General features: G+C 43.4%; 1 protein-coding gene across 1 annotated transcript in view; it reads right to left on the bottom strand.

Moving 5' to 3' along the window:
• Window positions 1-4,258: 4,258 nt before the first annotated feature.
• LOC146178954 (uncharacterized) overlaps window positions 4,259-23,612 on the bottom strand; it is a 48,137-nt gene continuing 28,783 nt past the window's right edge. The window contains 11 exon segments of the mRNA XM_084580081.1: window positions 4,259-5,684; window positions 6,941-7,670; window positions 7,878-7,947; window positions 9,330-9,598; window positions 11,962-12,086; window positions 14,809-14,903; window positions 16,037-16,159; window positions 17,810-17,996; window positions 19,126-19,342; window positions 19,819-19,913; window positions 21,487-21,624. Of these exon segments, the coding sequence (XP_084436207.1) occupies window positions 5,169-5,684; window positions 6,941-7,670; window positions 7,878-7,947; window positions 9,330-9,598; window positions 11,962-12,086; window positions 14,809-14,903; window positions 16,037-16,159; window positions 17,810-17,996; window positions 19,126-19,342; window positions 19,819-19,913; window positions 21,487-21,624 (2,565 nt within the window). The 3' untranslated portion in view covers window positions 4,259-5,168.

Genomic DNA, 23,612 nt, shown 5'->3' with positions numbered 1-23,612 from the left:
TGTTTATTCTCGCAGTCGTTATCGAACGGACTAATTCCTAATGACTGGCGTGTAGCAAAGGTAATACCTATATTCAAATCAGGAGATCGTTCCTCCCCACTTAACTATCGACCCATCTCGTTAACCAGCAACTTTTGCAAACTTCTAGAGCATATCATTCATAGCCAAGTCATTAACTACCTCGAAGATCATAACATTATTTTCAAATATCAGCACGGTTTTCGCAATGGGTTTTCATGTGACACTCAACTAGCTGGCTTTGTTAATGACTTACAATCATCACTTAACGCAGGCTTTCAGGTCGACGCAGTTTTTTTGGATTTTTCAAAAGCATTCGATCGGGTCCCTCATCACAGACTTTTACTAAAACTAGCACAGCTTAACATCCACCCTAATGTGCTCGCCTGGATTAAGGACTTTCTTTCTTCTAGATCTCAGTATACCTCAGTTAATAATTCTAACTCTTTTTCGAGTTATGTGACATCCGGTGTACCCCAAGGAAGCGTGCTTGGTCCTTTGCTTTTTCTTATCTATATTAATGATTTACCTGCCTGTGTAACATCTAAAGTTCGTCTTTTCGCAGATGACTGCGTAATTTACCGTAACATTATTAATGACAGTGACCGCCAATTCCTACAATCGGACCTGAACGCAGTAAGCTCATGGTGCTCATCCTGGTTAATGACTTTAAACGTTTCTAAAACTAAACTTATATCTTTCACCCGTCGTACCGCTCGCATTTCAACCACTTACATGCTGAATGACAATGCTGTTGAACTAACAAACACTTACAAATACCTTGGCGTGCACCTTCAGTTTGATCTAACATGACATCACCATATCGACCTCACCCTAGCTGCTACTAACCGTTCACTTGGTCTTCTTAAACGTACTCTCAAACACGCTGCTATCCATATTAAAAGACTTGCTTATATCACTCTAATACGCCCTAAAATTGAATATGCTGCGGCTATTTGGGACCCTGACCAAGCCTATGTTATCACCAACATCGAATCCTTGCAGAACCGTGCTGTGCGTTTTATTTTTTCAGACTACTCACCTTTCACTAGCGTCACAGCATTAAAACAACGTGCTGAACTGGAAGACTTATCATGTCGTCGTAAACACGCTCGGTTAACACTTTTCCATAAGCTTTAACACCATCCACTACTGCGCAGTGATTTGTTTCAGTCACCTGATGTCATTTTTCCACGACTTGATCATGCCTTCAAAGTTAAACGCGCAAAGTGTCATTTATCGTCTTATGCCAATTCAATCATACCTCGCACTATCATTGAATGGAATAACTTGCCATCGCACATCGCTACAGAAACTAACATAAAAAAAATGCAAGAGCTACCTCGCTGTGACGGAAATGTGTAAAATATTTGGTGTCGTTTTTCTTTCCTCTTTTGATGTAATATAACGGTTCTTATTGTAATTGTTGCTAATTGCATCGTGTTTTTTTACAGTTGTATCCCCCCTCCCCCCCCCCCCCCCCCTATGTAATACCCTCCTTTGGAGGGCCTTTAGGGGTAACCTGAATAAATAGATAAATAAATAAATAAATAATTAAATAAATAAATAAATAAATAAATAAATAAATAAATAAATAAATAAATAAATAAATAAATAAATAATCGATGGCAGGTCTCCCACGATTCCGATAACATGTTACAGTCGTCTGCAATGCAGATGAGAAACATCTCTGCCCTGTTTCTGGGCGCATGCGCACTTCTCGCAGTTGCCTTGCAGACGTCTACGTCTGAGATTGTGGAAATGTTTGTGCATTTGGATGTAATTATATTGAATTTCTTCTCCGTTCAGTTAGAAATACCGAAGGGACGATGCAGATAGCACCTGACGAACGTACTGTTTTCCGATTATGGCTGAAAACCGCATCGAAGAGCCCTTTGAAACTGCCATCGGCGTTGAAGTATATTTTTACCTTGATTTCCGTCCGCGTACGTGAATAAACCAGTCCACAAGATTGAAAGTTTCGACGCGTTTGTGTAGTCAATCCACAATCCCAACCACTCTGGAAAGTTAGCAAATACTGAGTTTTCTAGTTCAGCGCCGATGTTTCCTTTACGAATTTTTGTGATTTGGTTGTCAGAACACAGCGTCAGTAACACCTCTAACGCAATAATAGAGTTAATTTGATAAACCCCAGTTTGTTAGCTGCCGTCTGGTTCGTGACGAACTATGCAAGGTGTAACTGAGCGGCCAGGTATTGTTAAATGCATGTGAGGAATTTAGCACCAAAAATAATTAAGGCATATGACTACCGAGTAACAGGCAGACAATATGATATGCACATATTACGTACAAAGATAGTCTAATCAAGCTGAATTGTGAAAAATTTAAATCTATCACGTTCCATAGAAAACGCCTTATGGAGCTCTTGCTCAACGCGATGCAACGCGACATAATAGAGGGATAAAAGTCCCTCTATTATGTCCTGCTGCAAAATCGTCATCATCATCAGTAAGGAAAACGTTTAAAGCATGCGTATTTAAATAAAGCGTTGTGTCAGTCGACAGAAAAAAAAAAGACTAATTTCATGAACGTTTACAGCATTTGTCATTGCTGATTCGTGACTTACAACTATGGAATCGCTATGGTAAGACCATTTACCTTATACGGAATCGAAGCGCAGTAATCCATAAAACCTTTTTGTAGCCAGTTAGAGAGATACCGAATCTGCACACACTTCTTATATATCAGCCGTGCTAACGATAACTTCCAAGCTAAAATCTATAATAATTCTATGCTGTTCGATCCAGAGAATGTGTCAAAAAAATGTTTGTTCAAAAATACAGATATTTTCTGGCAGTTGTAGTGACAGAAATTTTCTGTCCTGCTATGTTTTCTGTTTTTAATTGTTCTCTGAGTTTCCATTTTTTTTTGTTTAGAACTGAGAAACATTTTGTAAATTGACAAAACGTTTTTGTTATCGGCGTTTTGTTTTAATTTTCTGTCGCAGTTAAAACAATGTTGCAATTATATCTTTTTTACTCATCTTTCATTTCATATGTTTTTTTTTTCCTGTAACAGAAACAAAATTGCGGTAAGCGCCAATTGCTTCAATGAACACTATTCTCAAGGCCACAGCCTTGCTAACTCCTCCTCACGAATATCTCTCAGCGCTGGCAATACTCTATGGCACCCAGAAAATTGGCCGCGCAACAGCTGTTGTCTAGAAACAGAAAAGAGGCAAGAGAAAAAACGCACTGTGGCAGGGAGCCAACCAACAACGGACCTCATGTCCAATTTGTTCTGAACACTATGCAAACTTAGACCATTGCATGTTTTCATGCCCTGTCGCAATTCATTTACCTCGCTTTCCCCACCCTCCTCCCCTAACGTGGCGGGCTTGGTTAGCCTCTAACCAGCTGAAATATCAATTTGCCTTGGCGACCCTGGACGAACACTATCTTGAAGCTTAGTAACGCGTTAAGGAAAGTCGTTTACTTCTCCTCCTCCATGGACCTCAATGAGGCGCCACTAGTTCTCTTCTTTCGAATCGAAATTGTTAAGCAGCCGATCGTCGGACAGCGCATTCGGGGTTGTCATACCACTTCGCTTTCTATTCTGCGTTTGCCTACTATTCAAGTAAACATTAGTTTGTGGTAGAAAATGGGATAGTTAAGCGGGCGAGTTGCTGATACATCATCCAAAAAAAAGCAGTGCGAACAAACGGGGACGACAGGAAAAAGCATCAGGAACAAGCGCTGTGTTCCTGTTGCCACTACAGCGCTTGTTCCTGTTGTTTCTTCCTGTCGTCCCCGTTTGTTCGCGCTGTTTTTTTGGTAGAAAATGGAACAGACGACAGATATATGTCGAATTATTTGCCTTCCAATCAAGGTTTCGGCTGGAAAACAGAAAATTACTGTTCTTTTCGTGAATGTAATCCGGTCAATGAAGTAGAACATATTCTATGTACGGGGACAGAAAGTTTCTCTAAAAATACCTCTAATTTCGCACACATTTTTTAGTCTGTTCTTCTAAAGCAAAGGGCTACCGAAAAGCAAGCCAATGCTTAGCGCCATTCGGAGAAGCAGGATGGTTGCATCTTTGTGACTACGCTTGAATGACACCAGTACTAGATGAGCTGTGCTTTATAAACTATCGAAATCATTGCCTGGTGCGTAGAGTAACGGTGCCATAGGCATTCATGTCTTCCTATGTAACGCATCACATTGTGATACCCACTTCTTTATTTAATCCCTTTAAATGGTTCTCTTGCGCAGGCATTACTAATCTATCATGAAGGGGGAGCATGAGCCAGTTCATTTGCTGAATCGTTTTAAAATTTTCCATACAAAATAACCCCAGTGACTCCCAGGTTAACACTAACAATGACAAGAGCTCAGAGCTTGTGCACTTGTGCACAAGTCAGTTGATCTCTGGATTATAGAAAAATAAAATACACGAAGACAACCCCATTTTCATTTTATCAGCGTTAAACACGCATCCACACCAACACTGCCGTATGTACAAAAATACATCACAGCACACGGGAAGAGATCATGACACGCAGGCCAGTGTCTGCAGCAGTAGATTTACCTTATGAAAGCTTATCGATAAATTAGATGAAATCCAGAATTATTTTACATACAGGTAAATGTACGTGTATATACAATGACGAGAAAAATAATGTTTGCCATCCAACCGCTCACAACAAATCGTAGGATTTGGACAGTGACACTGTTCGGAGTCAAAACCAGGAGCACCATTGCTTAGTCGTCATTGGCAGGGTCAAGAAGAAACGCAGGCGACTGCGCGTGAAACCGCAGCAACAAGCAATTCATTTTCGAGTGTCTCTCTTTTCACATCATATTGAGATAACAGCCTTCAGAAAAAACGAAGTTCGTCATGTATGCAGCAACGACGGGCGAACACGCAATTCCAGAAGCACACGGATATTAGCCTATGCTTGCTCTTGACCAGCGTTCTGTTGCATGAGAGCGAATGGACAAGAGTTGATGACTGTTTCTTTCAGCACGCTGTGTTGTAGGCACTGCTTCTTTCTGGGACATGATCGCAGCCATATCATCGTGTTTCCTCAGGGTGCTGGTGATTGCTGAGGCACTCTTTCTTTGAGCCAGTTGTCGTCCGAGAAAAAAAAATGATCACAGACAACATGACTTGTGACGTCGTATTCGTCAATGCACGACCATTGTGCTGACTTAATTCGCCGTCAGGAAGGACGTCTCTTTTGTGGCTGTTTTCAATGTGCTGTTCAGGTTCAGCCCATGGTCTGAAACGGTCATCTCCTGCGATTTCATCGCTGTCTTCGTCGATGTGTTCCACGAGTGCGGTAGCTTTGGGACCTCGGGCGTGCTGGGCACTGGTGAGGGTCTCTGGAATGTGCTAAATTTTGATTCGATATTCGGCTGGTCTGCTGGAGAGTGGACGATGCCATTTATTGTTATGAGAGCTGTCTCCTCACCGGCGTAGGCGAAACGAATGTGAGCCCTTTGGTCGTTAGCCAAGCTGAGGATGGCCGAACTGCGTGACTCGTGGCCGATGCATTTGAGGGGTGACGGGCCAGTGCTGTGGGTCTTCAATATCTGATTTTCCTGGCCGGCGTAGAAGTCGGGAACGAGAGCAGTTACTTGGTCTTCAGAGGAGTAGAACTCCTTGTGATTCTGCTTTTCACCCTGATCGTCGGCGATTATCTGTGTAGAAGAAATAAAGAAGCTATATTAGAACAAAAGGTAAACAGGACGTCTTCAAATTTTTTCAGACAAGACACCCATTTGGAGTTGCGCCAGTTCAAGGCTGAAAAAAGTTCAGGACTGCCTGTTTCACATTTCAAAACATAAATATTTTCTAACAAAATTGAATTCTTTCGGAAGAGTGGCTAATATTTGAACCTACAGATGCACCAAAAATTAAGCGGGACATACGAGCGGCAGCTATACTTCCTTACAGCGCCCTCTATCAGCGGAAGGTCATGCAGAGAGGGAGTGTCCGCGGTACTAACCCTGCAGTTTTCCTGGACTTATCTCATTGCTTGAAAAATAATGACAAGTGAAGTGCCAGCCATGACAGGCTCACGAGGACTTAATCTGAAAGCGGTCGCAAACGTCGGGAAGCCGTACACTTACGGCACGATGTGTTGGAAGGACTAATTATACTGTATGAAGAACTCAAAAAGACTACCCCTCTCCCCTAGAAGGTGAAGATTAAAATAGCAGTGTAGGCCAACCCACTTCCGCTATTAGAGCGCGCTGAGAAGTAACTGGTTTTTTTCTCGCTCGCTCGCTCGCTCCGTTTCCTGTTGGGGACCCTGTGAAACACACCGACAAACAATAATCAGCTGGTCTGTGTTGCCTACATCGAAATCTTCAAATTGTGGAAACGTTGGGCAATGTGTACCTGAAATTTATTGAATATTGTTACTAAAAATTGTGCAAAAGTCGAGATTTGTATTTGTGGCTAGCCGTTCCCAGAAATATTCTCAGCGTTCACAGTATACGGGTTAAAACCATTCAGATGAGTTAAACTTTGTGTCTTCAATCTTAAACCGAAATCATCGTTCTGGGGTGAGCACACCTCCAATTACCCTCTAGAGTATTCAACCGCGTTGGCCAATTTTGCCGCTCCGTGGGCAACGGCCATTATTTAAGAAGCCATCTGCTGGACATTATGGAAATGACAGGACCTAGGAAATGGAGGAATTCATTTATGCTGATGGCAGAAGAATATAATAAATACAATTCACTGCAATTGCTTGTCGTACGTTTACGTACTGAATGTGTTCAATATTTAGCATTATTAGTTCAGCTAATTGAACTTGCTATCCTTATATGAATATTTAGCGATACCTAAAAAGCTGAAGATACGTTATATGTTAAAAGATACACGTATCACTTCAAATATTGGTGGTCACTGAATTTTAGATGGCGTAATGTATTCACAACCACTTTACCTTTGAAGAATTTTTTTTCCCGTACTGTTCGCCAGCATTATTTTTCTTGTCCTCTTTCCGAAAATTGCAGTTCTTCAGAAAACTGTGGACTCCTGGGAAGTGGGACAGTCGCGTGGGACAGCCTTTGACACTACCCGGACCCCCGATGCCAACGCCTCCTTCCTTGTTCTTGTTCCAGTTGTTGCTGTTGAAGACTACGGTGCTCGTGCTGTCTCTGCTGGTGGACGTGACACGCACCATGGACGAGTGACTGTTCTGCTTGGGATTGCAGTTCGTGCACCAGGACTCCGTCTGGTGTCGGTTTGCGCAGGGTTTCTTGAAGGTTCCTGTGGTAATAAGCTGTACCCAGGCGGCGCGGGCTTCAGGATACTGCAAGGTCCGCACTACGAAAATGAGAAAGCCCTGCATCGAGTTGCACACGCAGAAGACGTATTGGTACACGATACTTGCTCCGCCGATAGCAAACATGCCGAATATCCATGTCACACCAAGAAGAGTCATCACGATAAATGCGCTGCGAACTTCAGCCGCGGTAATCGCTGGTCGGTTGACTCTGTCACACATGGACTGGGACGTTTGGTTGGCAGACGGAGGTGCTCCTTCCATGGGGGTCCTGAGAAGGACTCGCGTTGTCATAATGAAGACGAGCAGGTTTATGAAAAGGATGAAGCAGGAGATGCCCAAGAAAGCGATATAGTAGACCACCGAGTTAGGGGAAGACATCACGCAGCTGAAAATAAAAATGGAGACGCAGTCATTAACTTTTACATTTTTTTATGAGCAAACTAAAAAGAATGAAAAATGAAGGATCACACCAACGAAAAGAAATTGCAGCTATACCAGTTGAGCTAAAAAAGGTAATCACAAATCCAAGCAACTTATTTTAAATTTCTGCTTCCAACTTGACAAAGATAAACTTTTGTTGAAATATACTTACTGCTGATTTTGATTCTTGTAAGGCTCCAGGTCTATAAGTAGGCAAGTTCCAACAACAGCAGCTGGAATACCTGAGATTAAAAAAGAAGCAGAGGAACGAGTTGTGAAAATTTGTAAAAGAAGCCCGTCCCAAAATGTACAAGCTCAATTTTTATTCGGGATTTCTCAGCCGTCTAATGAGAAAAGAAACGCTCACCATACTGTCATCATAAAACATCTATTCCACGAGTAAATATTAAGAATACTTTTTCAGGCTTTCCCATTTTCTGAAGGTAGGTGTGTTTCGCTTCATGAGTTTAAAATAATCTAGAAATGTCCAGCTGCAAATGTGCGCACCTAACGAATACTTCGATTGAGTTCCCTATTTTACTGTATAGTGTGAAAGAGTATGATACGGTATGGTATGGCATCAGTTGATGTGGAATCGAATATAGTGATGGCCTCAACGACCGAAGTTGACATAGAATATGAGAAACACCCTAATGGTATGCTTCAGATTATTTTTGACCATGCTGGTGATTTTTGCCTTCCACTAACCACGTAGCAAACGAACAGCTTGCGTTTAATTAGCTTCCCTCGAAATGATGCCATCGCAGTCTGGGTAGCGCCCACGTGCATGCACTCAGCAGTCGAACACTGTAACCGCTTATTCACTGTGGCTGGCTAGACGTCGCTATAAGACCGCCGTAAGCGGGACATAAAACTACAGTTTGATGGATGACTACAGTGCTCTCGTTCAGATTTGCAATATGTTGTTACAAAGTGGTACCCTTATGCTAACCAGAAGAGTGCTCTAGCGATGACTAACTTTTTCGGTTCAGCTTATATATGTTCTATATGTGTTCGCCGATTCCACTGCTCCACAATCGCTACCAAAGCGATGAAATAACTGCTGTCGTTTGCACCACAAAGATCATTAGGTTGCTCTTGTTGAACTGAAAACTACTTACTTAGGTAGTGCTAAGGCTGAATTTACATCAATAACATCACCTGCGATCTAACCTACTAAAAGTTCTGAGTGTCTGTACTGCGCTGTGTGACGCGATAAACTCAGCAAAAACTGCCCTCGTGATGCTACCCGATTTTCGCCGATGATTAGACTCCAAAGTAAAGACTTCAACGCGCATACTTTGTTAAAGCATTGGCTACTGCAACGATCGCAATGGCCGCATGGTCACGTGCTTGGCTTTGGTAGAGTGGGTGGGCAACATGGTAACGTGTGCGTAGATTCATAAGACTGATGCCATGGAATGTTGGTGGCATACGCCAAACCCGTCTGGTTGATCTTTGTTCTACACATTTTTCTGTAATACAATTGTGAACGTATCAAATGCTAGCTACTGCGAAGGCGTGTATAAACTGCGCTGATTATATAATATAAGAAATCATCCTCCGAAGTAATCTAAAATGCCGCTAAGCAAAAAGTAATGCCAAACGCCAGCGGCGCCCTTACCCCAGGCAATGAGAAGGCGTTTGAGCATGAAGCAGGTCTCAGCCGATGCGACCATATTCAAGAGCAATTGGTACATGTTCACGGCCTCGACTCCCATCCAGGCGAGGCAGGCCAACAGGAAGTAGTGGGTGGCCACAGCAGAGCCTAGGCACAGGTCCAGCTTTGGCAAATGTTCATGCTGAGAGCCCAGCAGGAAGGCCACGTTCAGCAGCAGCATGGCCGAACATAGGTTGAGTAAGATCTTGCCCGATCGCTCCTTGTTCAAGGAACTGCACGACGAGAGGGTCGATGGCGTAGATGGAGGATTCTTATTACGTGTTGCTTGATATGAAAGAAAAATGTCTTAAAGTTCGTGTGCACGTTCGTGATGAAATACCATCTTGTAATGGATGCAGAAGTTGTTCTGTTTATTCCACCAGCCTTTCTTCACCACTTATGAGCTTTTTCGGCTTGTAATGACTACAGGGGTTTAGGAAAGCAATAGGGAAGAGGCGAGTTAGCGAAGGGAGACCAAGGACGCAGCCTCCTAATCATGCAGCTACCATATGACGGGAACCATCTGTACAGATTTACAGGCCATCAGTTTTGTTTGGGAATTGTACATGTTGCCTTATTTTCCAACACCACCCTCAAATTACGCTGAGGGCTTAATTCCAATGACATGTATATTCTTAAGAAAAGCGTGTCATGCTTAAGAAATCTTGGCTAGCTAAAAAGAGAATTAGGCATGAAGAAAAAGGCTTGGTTTCGTTTGGATATATTAACTTCACAAAGCAACTCAGGCTGTCACAGATGCCGCCGTGGAGGACTCTGGAAATTTCGACCACCTGGGGCTCTTTAGCGTGCACTGACATCGCACAGTTCAAGAACGCCTTCCCTTTGACTCCACCGAAAAGCGGCCGCTGCGACCGGGATTTGATCCCATATCTTTCGGTTCAATAGTCGAGAGCACTAACCGCGGAGCCACCACGGTGGGGTGCTTGAATGAAAACACTGTCAAACATAGAGACATACCACATTTTCGGTGTATATGCATATGCGTGAAAAAAAAAAAAAAGAAGCCTTTCAGGCATTAGAAATATAGTTGGCCTACAACCGGTGCTTGCATGGCAATTTGCTATTTAACGTAAGGATGGTCGCTAAATGTAAAGTAGCTCCAGAAACCTCAGGGTACACGACACCAAGGTGTCGTGTAACCTGACCCTGAATTCGCGACATAGTGTCGCGAATTCGCGACATAGTGTCGCGACATAGTGTCGCGAATTCGCGACACTATGAATTCGCGACACGAATTCGCGACATGAATTCGCGACATAGTGTCGCGAATTCATCCGAAACACCTGGAGCCACGTGTGCAAGTGCGTTTCTTTCTGTTTTAATGACTCAGAAACCGGTGATCACACTAGTGCCTGTTCATAATGAGCTTATGAGCTTAACGGATTGCTTTTTATCTTAAATAGCTACAACTTGAAGTTAAAGCTGGACATTTCACGCATCAAACCACGTGCAATGACGTTCTCAGGGCACCAGTTCTTACCTCACGAGGTGCGGCGTTGTGTCATACGTGTTGCATGAGCTAGAGATGTTTAAAAAAGCTTCCAGAGTGTGTTTAAAAAATCACGTTAAATACCTTGCTCTCATCACAGCCTCAAGTATAATGAATGCCGCCTGATATCGAATACTTTTCAACCGCGTGAATTGTTAAGGTGTACATGCTTTCCGCCATGCTGTTCTAGCAACTTTTTGTCGCGGAGTGTGTCAGCATTTTGAAATGTTGAGAACAAATGCGAATTGAATCGAAATTGAATTGGGAATAATGTGCATGATTAATGAAGAGTTATGAAACCCGTGCATATTGTAAATTTTTGTTTGGCAGAACCCAGTTTCGAAACACAAGAAACTTATGCGTAAAATATTTTTCGCGTCGAAAGTTTTAAGGCGCGCATATGAAGCCAGTTAAAGTCAGAAAAATAGCACTCAACCGCTGGTGATGCGACAGCGCTAAAGAATTGTTGATGCCGTATTTTTCTTACTTGTGCTCTATGGAGCGCTACCAAGTAAAATGTCTGCTGTACAGTTCTTGAAGAGTGCAACCACTATCAAAGCAATAAACGTACCATCTCTCAATTATATTAATTATTTGTTTTTATTTTATGAATAATGCTTGCATAGTTATTCATTACTTATGAGTTTACGGCTATACGCTTGTCATTTTAATGCTGCAGTAGACGCGTTGGGTGCCAAATAAGGATTTCCCCTTCGCTTGTCCTTCCATTTGGTGTCATTCGCAGACTGACGACCCCGAACGTAGACGTCCCTGTTGCCTTTAGTGTAGTTTCGTAGGATGATGAATGGGAAGGTTTGCACTTTTCGGAGATGCAACTATTTTTTTAACTTTTGTTAATTTTGTTTATAGCGACTAGCCAGAGTGCACTTCATTCAACCTTGTGCCATGATGTCCTCTCGAATATCACGGTAACTACAAAGCGGTCAACAGAGTTGCCGTCCGTCACAACGACAATGATAACAAAGCAATCCTTTACGGGCAGGTAAGACGACGGACAGTAAGATATCTGCTCGCGCCACTGTGGTAAAAGTGCAGCTACTTGTCATAGTCGCAGGGCAGGCTCACCTAAATAGAGCGTAGGTGAGTATGGTGAAGAACAGACCGACGACCGACACAAGACATCCTAGGTATGGTATAAGCGAGAGGATCCGGAAGTTGTATTGTGCCGTCGACCTTCCGGGAGCTGGGTTCTAATGAAAGAGAAAGAATGAAAACGTAATAATAAAGCTTAACATAATGCGGTTTCGAAATCAATTACCCAGAGTGCAGACACAAAGACTTCAAATTTACGAGCAGTTTGGCTACCCTTCGCTGCCATGTCCTCTGTATACAAAACGTGGACCCTTGGCTGTATTGGGTGCCCTTCGGTGGCAGAAGAGTAGCAAATGGAAATAGGAGGTTTTAAATGTGAAACAGCCATTTGAGCCTAGGTTTTGATGCATGGTGAATATATTGCCGCGAAGCATTACACTTCATGTCATCATGCTCAAAGCCAGTGCAAAAATTTTTACGTGACGTGCGACGCCATGAGAACATCAAAACCTGCTCGAATTTCATGTGAGCCTCTAGTCGTGAAAGCTGTGCTGGTAGGCGACAAGAATATCCTTTAAGGGGAGTAAGTTGTTTAAGCCTCGATTTCAACTATATAAGAATAGTATCACGAGAAATGCTTCAGGCCTCATTTGCAGTTCTTTTAACATCTCACTAAGTGCATTTGCCTGCATGAGCAATGCTGGTCTTTCTACCTCATTGCATAACAGCGTTGCACTAAACATATAGTTCATGTAAATGTTCCCGTTCATAGTTCATTTTATTTGGCGTGTTAATGATATTATTCAGTCGGTAGGTGATCACGGTAGTACATCTGTTCCCACCAAAAGGCTGTGATTAGGGTGACATGATTGGCACCGCTATTTAGTTTTTAAAAGCGGTAATTCAGGATTCAAAAGCCTCGGTGCACGAAAGAATCTGTTATATACACAGTTAGGTACGCCGACGGAGCTAACGAATGAAACTTTGTTTTCTTTTATATTGGCACAAGGACAAAAAATTACAAGGGTTCAACGCTGCTGAACCAAATATTGAACGAAAGCATTAACAGCGGGTGACCGAGCGTTCTTTTTTTCTTGTTCCTCAGCCCACATATAAAGCCCCGCTTTAACCAAGCCGTATGAACGTCCCTTAGTGGCCTATAGGGGTAACATGAATACCAGGGTCCTAGCAGGCTGACTCTGACATAACCGTCCCATGTGAAACGAGAGACCCAAGTTGGCAGCTCCTGCCTACCGCTTGAGTTGGTAGCCCAGCTCTCACTCTAGTGTAACATGGGGTGTGACGTCACAGCGTCACGTGGGTAAGACATGGCTACTGGCCGCGCTACGCTGAAGGCCCGAAACCTAGAGTAGTAGTGCTTCCGCAATAAAATGCGCCAACTACATAGGTTGTCCGAAAAACGACACAGTCTGGGCTCACCGAGATTTAGTGGAGCAGATTACACCCCTCTCTGAATTTTTTTCGCTCGCCTTGCGACATCTCTTCACGTCAATGATTAAGAACCTCAAGTTCTCCTCACGTTAATGCGGGGCCGGTTTAGTCGTTATCTCGAAACAAACTGAGAAACTGCTATATTACGAGATTTCTCAGATGACCCGTACTGTGTTATGGATAAAGCTGCACACCGCCCTTTTGGCTCATGAGTTCCAGCCAAAAGGCACCTATTTTCTTTCCTTTCTTGTCCCCTTGCCCTGCAACCGATTATCAGTGTAAACCAATGTTTAAAAATTGATTATAGAACATCAGAGGTGGCGAATTTCTTTATTCCTTTCCCGAATAGTCTATCATGAAACCTGGAACAAGAAAAATGATTACGTTGGTAGTGCTGATGATGTGGATGGCAATACAACGTATAAACAAGTAAGCCGTAACTAGAAAAGAACAATATGAAGCAAAGCGAGTACCAGCAGACCGCCTTCAAAGACGCTGTGAAGGCAATACGGCAAATTAGGCAAGGAATGGAAGCATTAACCTTGCGAAATTACGTGAACTGAAGCATGAATTGTTACCCTCAACTAAACGGCGGCTTCTTTCCTTTTTGAAGCCTTGCTTAGTTCAGGTGGCCATTTTGTGTGTGCAGGGTGCATGACACATGACTGCGGATATTGGAAGCTCTAATGGCAATATAGTTTCCATGTTAAATTTACAATGGCCTTGATTAGGCGCAGTAAGCTGCTGATCTCTAGAAAGTAAACATGAGCTTTTCTGCAAGACCCTGCAGACCCTGTTGCTGGAGTCCTCTTCATGACTCAGGAGCTCTTCCCTAGGTTCAGGAATTTCCGTTTACTCCTTTGTTGCGTACCTTATCCCCAAGCGATACTTTCTGTCATCTTAAAGTGAAATTTACCAGGAAAACTTCCGTGAGGAAAGGCACTTACCAGTACGTACGTAACTGCATGCTTATTCTTACCGACTATTCGTTTTTTAGCGCTTTTAAGTAAAAAACCAAACAACTACGAGATGAATAAACTAAGTTGAAAACAACACAGCATTCTGTTTACAGTGTTTCAATGCACATACAGTAAATCGGCGTGAACACGCTCTGAAAAGATTCCTAGCTTCGCTTAGCCCGCTTTAAGGCTGTGGTCCGCTGTAACAAATCCTGCTTTCATGCTTGCTTTTTGCTGGCACAAAACATTCCGAACAATGACATTTGTCACTAAGCATTCCGAGATTTTAATATCTCGTTTTCTCAGAAGTACCGTTGCTGACGCTTTGCAGCGCTTGTGCGAAACCTTTCTTCTGCTCTGTTATCCACTCCGTTATCATACCTTATCGCTAGCACTTATAGGGCTAACGAAGAGTAGTGACAAAATAAGCAGACAGGGCGTATTAGTGTTTAGGAGCGTAAGGTCATACCAGAAACAGCGAAAATGCAGTCATGTGCGTCGAGCTGCACACGGTCACGTTCCCCGATTGGTTGGTTGTGATTCCAGCAGTCGACCATTCCTTTCCTGTAAAAAGGAAACATTTCCGAATGAACGATAAAGGCTGAGCTTTACTTTCCTGAAACTGTTGTTCTTTTTAGACGTTAGTACTGAACAATGAGCCATGTTAACATTTTCAGTTGCTTATAATTGTTGTGTGTGTGTGACACTATGTGAAAATTGCATAAATAATAATGTACTTCAAACCCACAAAGCACTGAAGCTCAGCGATTATTTCGTTCGCCATCTTGCACTATTTAGTGGGCTCAAGTCTTCATATATGCGCCCGCGTTCTAACAAAGGCGAAAACAGAAACGGCAGCTTTTGCGCAATGTCAGGGCACGTGAATTCCACATGAATACGGTGTAAAAATTCCCGTGTCAAATAACGCTTCTCTTATAGCTTATGTAAACTGAGGACGCTAAACAAATAACGCTTCTCTTATAGCTTATGTAAACTGAGGACGCTAAACAAATAACGCTTCTCTTATAGCTTATGTAAACTGAGGACGCTAAACAAATAACGCTTCTCTTATAGCTTATGTAAACTGAGGACGCTAAACAAATAACGCTTCTCTTATAGCTTATGTAAACTGAGGACGCTAAACAAATAACGCTTCTCTTATAGCTTATGTAAACTGAGGACGCTAAACAAATAACGCTTCTCTTATAGCTTATGTAAACTGAGGACGCTAAACAAATAACGCTTCTCTTATAGCTTATGTAAACTGAGGACGCTAAACAAATAACGCTTCTCTTATAGCTTATGTAAACTGAGGACGCTAAACAAATAACGCTTCTCTTATAGCTTATGTAAACTGAGGACGCTAAACAAATAACGCTTCTCTTATAGCTTATGTAAACTGAGGACGCTAAACACTGCATGCCAATTTCATCAAGACTTTGTCTAATACGTAATCAGACACAGCTGCAGTGAACAGCACAAAATTATCAAACTTTCTAAAATGCAACTGTTGTCTGAGATTTGCTGGTCTTCACGCAACGAATGGACGTCGCGGGCCTATGCTCTGTACTACGCCAAAAAAGCAGACTTAGATTTCAATGCCGCAATACAATTCCACAAAATATCTTATTTACTGTTTGTGGGAATCACAAATAATGATTAAAACTGATAGCAGGTGTCAGCCTAGATGTACTCACGTTGGTTGTTCCAAAAAGCACAGGTGTATCTTTGAGTGCTGTGCGTCGGATATGAGTAGACCAAGGGATCGGTGAGATTCTCGATGATGCTTTCCCCAATCTTGGCCGATAAGACGACTTGGCCTATGATGACAAGAAGAAGCAAACACCGAATGAGCTTATGTCATTCGACGCAAATAAGGCTATAATGTCCAAATCACCAGTAGCTAGGGCTGAAAATTCTGATTCCGCACCTACAGAGTGCACATGGGTTTAGTAAAGTTCCAGATATCGAACACTGTACAGCCCCTTATATGCCACGCGCCTGACCCTGTTCTGTCTCTAGCTGGCAGCAGCAGTACTGCTGGATAACCGATGCGGCAGACACTGCAGACTGTTCGCGTGTACGAGGGCGAAAGCATTAGCTGCTTCTAAATCCATTCATTAATCCACTGTAATTCACAGTAATCCAGTATCATCACTCTTAATCCTTCAAATGTGATCTAACACACTACATTCTCAGTTGTGCACGATCGACTGTAATGAACCTCAGGCCTCTAGGTTTCACGAAAATGTACCTTAATTTAAAGTAATTACGTTTTTATCTACCCGAATCTCCAGAATTTTGCCCTTATTCCAACGCAAAATAATTCAGAGCACCTTAATACACTCTATTGTGAATGACAGTGAATTTAACCCACTTTTAATCCACAGCGATCTACAAATATTCGCACTTATCTGCACTAAATGTACTGCACTACACTGCAATCTAAATGAATCCACTCCACTCCACCATAAACTACTGTAATTCAACGAAAGTCGTCCTTAACCTTCTGCGATCTCATAATTCGCCGTCGATTTACCGCAATCGGCATTAATTCCCCATAAAAACTTCTAACCTAATATAAAGTAAGATTAATCCACTCCTAATTCATGACATTCCCCTAAAAAGCATCAATCAAAATTATTCAAACATAATGAACCATACCCTAACTAATGTGGTGTCATCCATTATAAATCACCGTAATCCATCAGAAACTAACCTCAACACACCGTTATCTACCATAATGCATGTAACTTCACTGTAGTTCAAATTAATCAGACTCAACCTACAGTTCATCCTCCGCAGTGCAGCTTTATTCCGCAACAGTGCCGAGTAATAAAATTATTGTTCCCAAAGCTGTTGCCGTAGTTTTCGTTTCTACTTGTTTCTATAATTACGACTCCCCGATGTCTGACACGGAGAATAGACAAGATTATAAGCGAGCTTCTTTTTTTGTGACATAAACCTCAGGAGCCCTTAGCGACTAAAAGCCGCGCTGGTAACTAAGCGTTACTGCGGACAACTCAGCAGAAAGGTGTTTAACGTGGCGCACAGCTTGCATGACTGCCTGCAAGGCGAAATAAGCGTCCAAAGATGCGAATAAAAAATTATCATGCGTTCTATGGCCTAGCTGTCTGCAAATTGGCGACGTGAATGCATATTCACAACACACTTTTGAGCAAAAACGTAATAGTATCAAGCCAGCTAGAAATGCCATAAGTCAATGGTCCATAACAAAATTCAGCCATAACAGCCAGTAAGGTTGGTCCTGCCGCTATCATCCATGAACTGTCACTTTTGCTTTGCTTGGATGTGCCACTACGCCTCCTGCATCGGTGCTGCCAGATGGTGTAGCTTACCGATGACATATACTTACCCCAGCTTCCGAATCGAACCAGAACTATGGGTGCATTTTGGAACGAAGTTTCTCAAGTGACTTTTATGAACTTTGCAAGCGACCTACTGCTCACCTGCACTGACCAGTGAAGTGAGGCTGTGCCGAGCGGGCCTGAAAAACTTGTCGTTGCGGTACGAAGCGAATGCTATGCATGGCCCTTTCTCCACCTCGTGGACAGGGTGGTAGGGGTCGCCAGCTGCCGGGAGCGAGTGATTGATCGCCATGGATAGCGCTTCGAATGGAATGGTGATGATGATGTTCTGCGAAAGGGGCATGAAGGAAGGGACATCGGTCACGGAGAGAGAAGAAAATGCAAAAGAGCTTCCACACTTTTTTATGTCACGCGGGAAGTGTAGATACTTGTATGACATTTTGTGTTATCCAAGTCTCAGAGAGGGCCATTTGTAAAGAAATGTTGGAAGGAGGAGAGCCTTCTTTCCTTCGTTTCTAGATATGAACTTTATCCCGAAATTTGTGCTGAACCCTAATTTGTCCAGAAAAAAGTATGAGACATATGAGACCTCTTCTGCAACATGATCCAAAAATTCATCATTGATTTCACGCCTTGGCGGAAAACGACTGCATGTTAAAGAAACGGAGGAATAACGGTTTTATGCCAAGAAAGCTAGCAAGCTCGGCTAGAGAGACTTGCCATTCGCCTTCTCACCTGCTCCGGAGAAGAAGATAGCGGAAGCAGAGAAAGAGATGCTAGAGATGAGAGAGTTAAGCCCCGTTATGCGTTTCAGTATTAGGGCCGAGTTTTGTTTAACATAATAAAGAAAAGATAGAAAGCAGATGAAAAAAAAAAAGATGTTTAAATATAGCTGTTAGTTTGCGCGCCCACATAATGCAGTAACCGAGTAACTTGTCGCCGAAAGTGATCAGGAGACGCCCGTAGTTTAAAAGAGTAAACAGCGCTGAGTGCGAGGAACTAAAATAGACAAACAACGCTGTCGTTCTTTAAGCGCTGTATATTGGTTTCCATTCGTTCTATTGCAACGCGCAACTCTTACAACGTTCGTCCAAACCGGCCCTTCTTGTTTGCAAAAAATGGCTTCATCCGACATAGAAAACAACTTTCCGCATAAATTTTCACCGCAGAGACAAAGTGAACGAAATTATTTTTGTTTTCATTCATGATTATTTTTCTTCCATATCAGGAAGACAAGACGGTATCAGCTGTTTTCATTTTAAGCCAAATTGACGTTTCAAAGCATGCACTTAGACGAGCTAATGAACCTTAGCCGGCTTGGAATGGGCAGTTGTGAACGCATATGCTATGTTGGGCACTGTTTTATTTATTTTTTGATTTTTTTTTGGTGTGGTGCTTTACCAGATTGGCTTCAGCGAAATGCGCTTGCATGCAAAATGCTCACCGATCGCACTCACATCTCCGTCCTCCTGTTCGTCGCCGTCACCGGAAAATTCCTCGTGTAAGTAGTGGTCTCCGCTTGATCGAAGCGAGAAGCTGAGGAAGTCCTGGCCCTGCGACAGCAACTTGGGGGACCAGGCCACCGCCTTGACCACCAGGTTTTCGTTCTCAATGATGAGAGCCCCCGGTCCAAGCACCACTTCGGAAGTGAACCTCTCAACGACAGAAACAAGCCTGCGTTGTAGCCAAAGGGCACCACGTGATGACTCTTTTATGAGATTGAAGGCTATTCCGCGAAAGTGCGCAAAATGAGTCTCATAGGAGAAGGCTCCCCGTAGCACTAAAGGCCGAATTATCATCCAATTTCACCGGGCTCAATTACCTGCTGCACTAACGCTTCTCTTGATGGCCTTCATTCATGCTGTGTACGCCCGACACATGAGAGTTATTTTAGCTCATTTTGTAACTTTATATTCCAACCTATTCTAACTTTTATTCCGATATCATTTTCTATTTTCTTCCTGAGCCGTCGGTGTAACAGGCCAGTGATAAGTATAGTATAAACTCAGCGAGCGGAAAAAATAAATTAAGTAGAAACCTCAATGTTTCATTATATACTATTACCAGGTTTCATTTATGCACACCTAGACACTTTATATGTATATACGTAATGTGCTCGAGAGGGATTACCAATAGCGGGAAAGGCTTACTTTTGGACGGCAATTCTATTTGGGTCTCCTTGCTCGATGACGCTGTAATTGAGCGCCAGGAAGTTGCTGATGACGTGAATCATTTCTTGCGCAATCTGAAAGGTAATCAACATGGTTTATTGTATTAAAGATCTGCTGTCTTCCCCAACAGGGGTACGAAAACGCCCGCTAAAAAGGAGCCCAAGAACCTCATCTGTATATCATCTCAGAAATGCAAGCGCCTTCGGGAGCCAATGGTGACCTGAGCCAGTTAGATCAGCGCACTTTGCATACGTGTGTCGCTCCGCACCCGATGTCCTGTGATTGACGGCTTAGTCATTGGGAAGGAAAAAGAGCTGCTGCGCAGCGGACGGTTAGCAGATATCGGCCAATGGGGTGGATGACTTGTTTGGGAATGGCGGTGCACCACTTGCAGCTGGTCTGCGCAGTGGATCTGTGGCGCGGAGTTTCTTTGCTGATTTTACCGTTAATAAAAAAGAGCTTTTGTTGTGTATTTCAAAGAAAACGGCAGAACACTATTTTTATCACTTCCTGCTATATTCGTTTGGAAATAGTTCAACGTTGCGGAAGTCACTTGAGAACTATTTGATGTGCTACAGCAGCCTTCGTTGGACGTTGCAGGTGTGAGTTCGACAGAGTTGCAAAATCTTGTGTGATGCAGTATATAAGGATTTTTATTCGAAATAAGCCAAAGCTTCAAACAAATACGATAAAAGTCGAAAGTTTCTGCAATCCAAAGCACATCTATATATTGATCCCCTAAAGAGACAGTGAAATCAGAAGCTGCCCCGTAACTCCTAAAAATCTGCGTGCAAACTCTGTGTCAAACCAAAACTGAGCGAGATATTGCTTGTGTGCCCTCTATTATCAAAATGAATCAGATGCACTCATGAGAGCCATTTTTGTGAGCTTGGCCCTCATAGCTTTACCTATATCGAGCATGGTTGCATTGATGGTTTCCCGAATGTACTTTAAAATCGATTACATATTATATGAAGAGTCCTTTGAGAGTTTGGGAGAGAAGAGCGGAGATTTGGCCGGTACATAGGGAGGTTGCCCCGTGCGCGGCCGTCATCATTTGGTGCTGTTTAACATGATAATTCTAACAAGAATCTTGTCCTGTGAATGCTTTTCCTGTCTTTGTTTTGCGTTACATCGTTTCAAGTAAGAATCTCCTCATATCAATATACTCAGGACATCGTGCTACAGTATAAACTATTGCCGGAATTGGAATGCAGCCTAGTGGACAATTTGTGAAAAACTAACGAGACTCGGTGTGCATTACTGTGCGGTGCACAGTCGGTACCTTGACGGTATTATATTTTGCACCCAGTGAAACGTGCTGCCACGTTGGCTTATCATGCGCGAGTTTTGTGGAAAAATTCCGCAGCTGCTCTACCACCACGGCAGTTAACAGGCTACGTTAAGAAGTATATTTTGGACATTAATGGTGCCTTGTGATCATTTGGGCTATATGAAGATTTGGACTACCTACATTGCTTTGCGACTAAAACTTCAGTGGGAAAGCACAACACGAATGAACAAAGAAGTTACCAATGCTCTAGCACTCATCCCAGTATTCTTGCTTTGAGCATTTTTTCCAGGGAGTTCAGCACTCGGTTCGAGGTTGTTAGAACACAGCTCGTCTACGAGCGACGACACGCCCACCTTGATGTCCTTGATGGCGTAATCCACTATAGGCTCAATCATTTCGGCCAAGCTCTGCAGCTGGTCCGGTCGAATGCTGCTCGGGTCATGGGTCAGGAACTCCAGCTCGGAGGTCATGTTCTCCGCAGCTTGAAAGCTCTGCGGTGAACGAAGTAATGGAAAAACTAATGAGTGAAGGTTTTAATCTTGCCAAAGGAACAGTAACTTTGCCTTTTTTAAAACGAAACAGGTAAAGTTACTCGCCCTGCAAAGTCATAACTTGTTTTCTGATGTCGTATGGAAAAACAGAAATGCCTACATGATTTAATGCGTAGGCGCGGCCAGAGTAATACAGAGCACAGGACCGCCGGCAAAAATATGCAGAACTGCTTATGCGCGCTGCCTAGCAGTGCTATTGGGAACTATCTGAACTGAGACGCGCAGAAAGGGTGCCGGCAGCATGGACACATGTTTTCCGCAAGCCTAGCAGCATCACCGCTTAACTGATATTTTGCTGAAGCATGCGCTTCCTTGTTAGCTTTGTGGAGAGGCTCGCGCTGGGAACGGGCGCAAGACGGCCGTCTAGCGCCGCGCGTTATCTCGCTCTCTCATGGCCGTACGGCCATCGCTTGCAGCTGCTTCGATTACACACAGTCATTTCAAGACAGCTGACCAGCCATCTGCTCTGTATCGCTATCAATCGAACGCAACTGCACAGATTCGCCGCTGGAGCTGATAATCGGATCCTAAATCACTGCCCAAATTTAGACCCGTTCTGTGGGCATAGAAGACACAGAAATGTCACTGCGACGCGCAAAGGAAGATGGCGGCGCGAGCGCCCCTGGAAGTTTGGAGGTAGAAAATGTGCTTGTCGATACAAGGAATTTCTAAGCGAGAGAAATGTCTAATGACAGGACGCTCAATGACAGCGATGAACCGAATAATACAAGCATATCGGGATGAGCATGAAAGATTAGGAGACGCTCCCCGGACAGGAAGACATCGTTGCACGTCTTACGAAGAAGACCGCATAATCATAGCAGCAGCAGTCGTGGACCCGTTTATGAGTGCCCAAGAAATTCGAGACACTGGATATTAGTGCCAGTGTGAGAAAAACTCGGCGATGGCTACAAGAGGCTGGATTCCAGTCATGCGTGGCTGCTCAAAAGGCTTGCCTAACGGAGCGACAACGACGGCAACGCCTGGACTTTGCCTGAGCTCATGCAGATTGGAGCATGAGCGGATGGGGCGAAGTAATCTTCACGGAAGAAAGGAAGAAAGCAAGCACATTCAGCTCACGTTGGGATCAGCATCCACGAGTGTGGCGACCGTTCAACTCAAGGTATTTATGACTGTAGCAATGAATACATATATGTAACTTTTCTTGTCTTTTCTCTTGCACGTCACATCAAGCATTATTTGGTGGTCAGAAAGACGTGATTTCATCGCCTACTGTATGCACTTACCAACTTCCTTATCTGCCAAGTGTTCGATGTCTAGTGCTCTTGGGTGTTTGCAGATTGTCATGTGTCACCTCGTGCTCGCCCAATTTTCTCATATTGATATATAAGGAGAACTCTTGGAAGGAGCTATAGGGTTTATAGCGCGGGGCTGCCTTGTTTTCACGAAATATTAGGGTGCTTTTGTTAGAGAATGTGTTTTGCTCGGTAGAAGAAGGTTGGCTGCCATTTTTTAAATCATTTACTTGCCGCTAAATATCTTTCCTAAACCTGACCGGTATAACTTTTCAGTGTCCTATTTTTGTCAGGTATGATAACGTGTTCGCGTCAAGTGCCCTCAGCAGTGGCCGCTGAAGCGTAAACGTTTGGGGCGTGGTTAGCCTCCAAGGCCTCAAGCCGTTAGTGCGACTATCACATCATTACAACTCGGTTTCATACCGTGGCCTCATTGAGGAGATCCTGATACCATACGCTCTACACAGACCTTTTGAAAACGGGTGCTTCGTTCTGCAGCACGAGTACAGCCCCATTCACTGCGCCAGAGCCGTTCAATCTCCTATTGAAGAAAGGGCTGTGCGATTTTTGGAATGGGCTCCGAAAGGAGCGGATTTCAGTGTAATTGAGAATGTATGGGGGGTAATGAAGTCAGAACTAGCGAAAATGACCCTGAGGACAGCCGTTGCCGAC

This window comes from Amblyomma maculatum, chromosome 9, assembly GCF_055883805.1.
Source record: "Amblyomma maculatum isolate TAMU_Amacu chromosome 9, ASM5588380v1, whole genome shotgun sequence".
In the NCBI taxonomy this organism is placed as follows: domain Eukaryota; kingdom Metazoa; phylum Arthropoda; class Arachnida; order Ixodida; family Ixodidae; genus Amblyomma; species Amblyomma maculatum.
The sequence above is the reverse complement of the archived record's forward strand: the minus strand, read 5'-3'. Positions and strand labels throughout refer to the sequence as shown.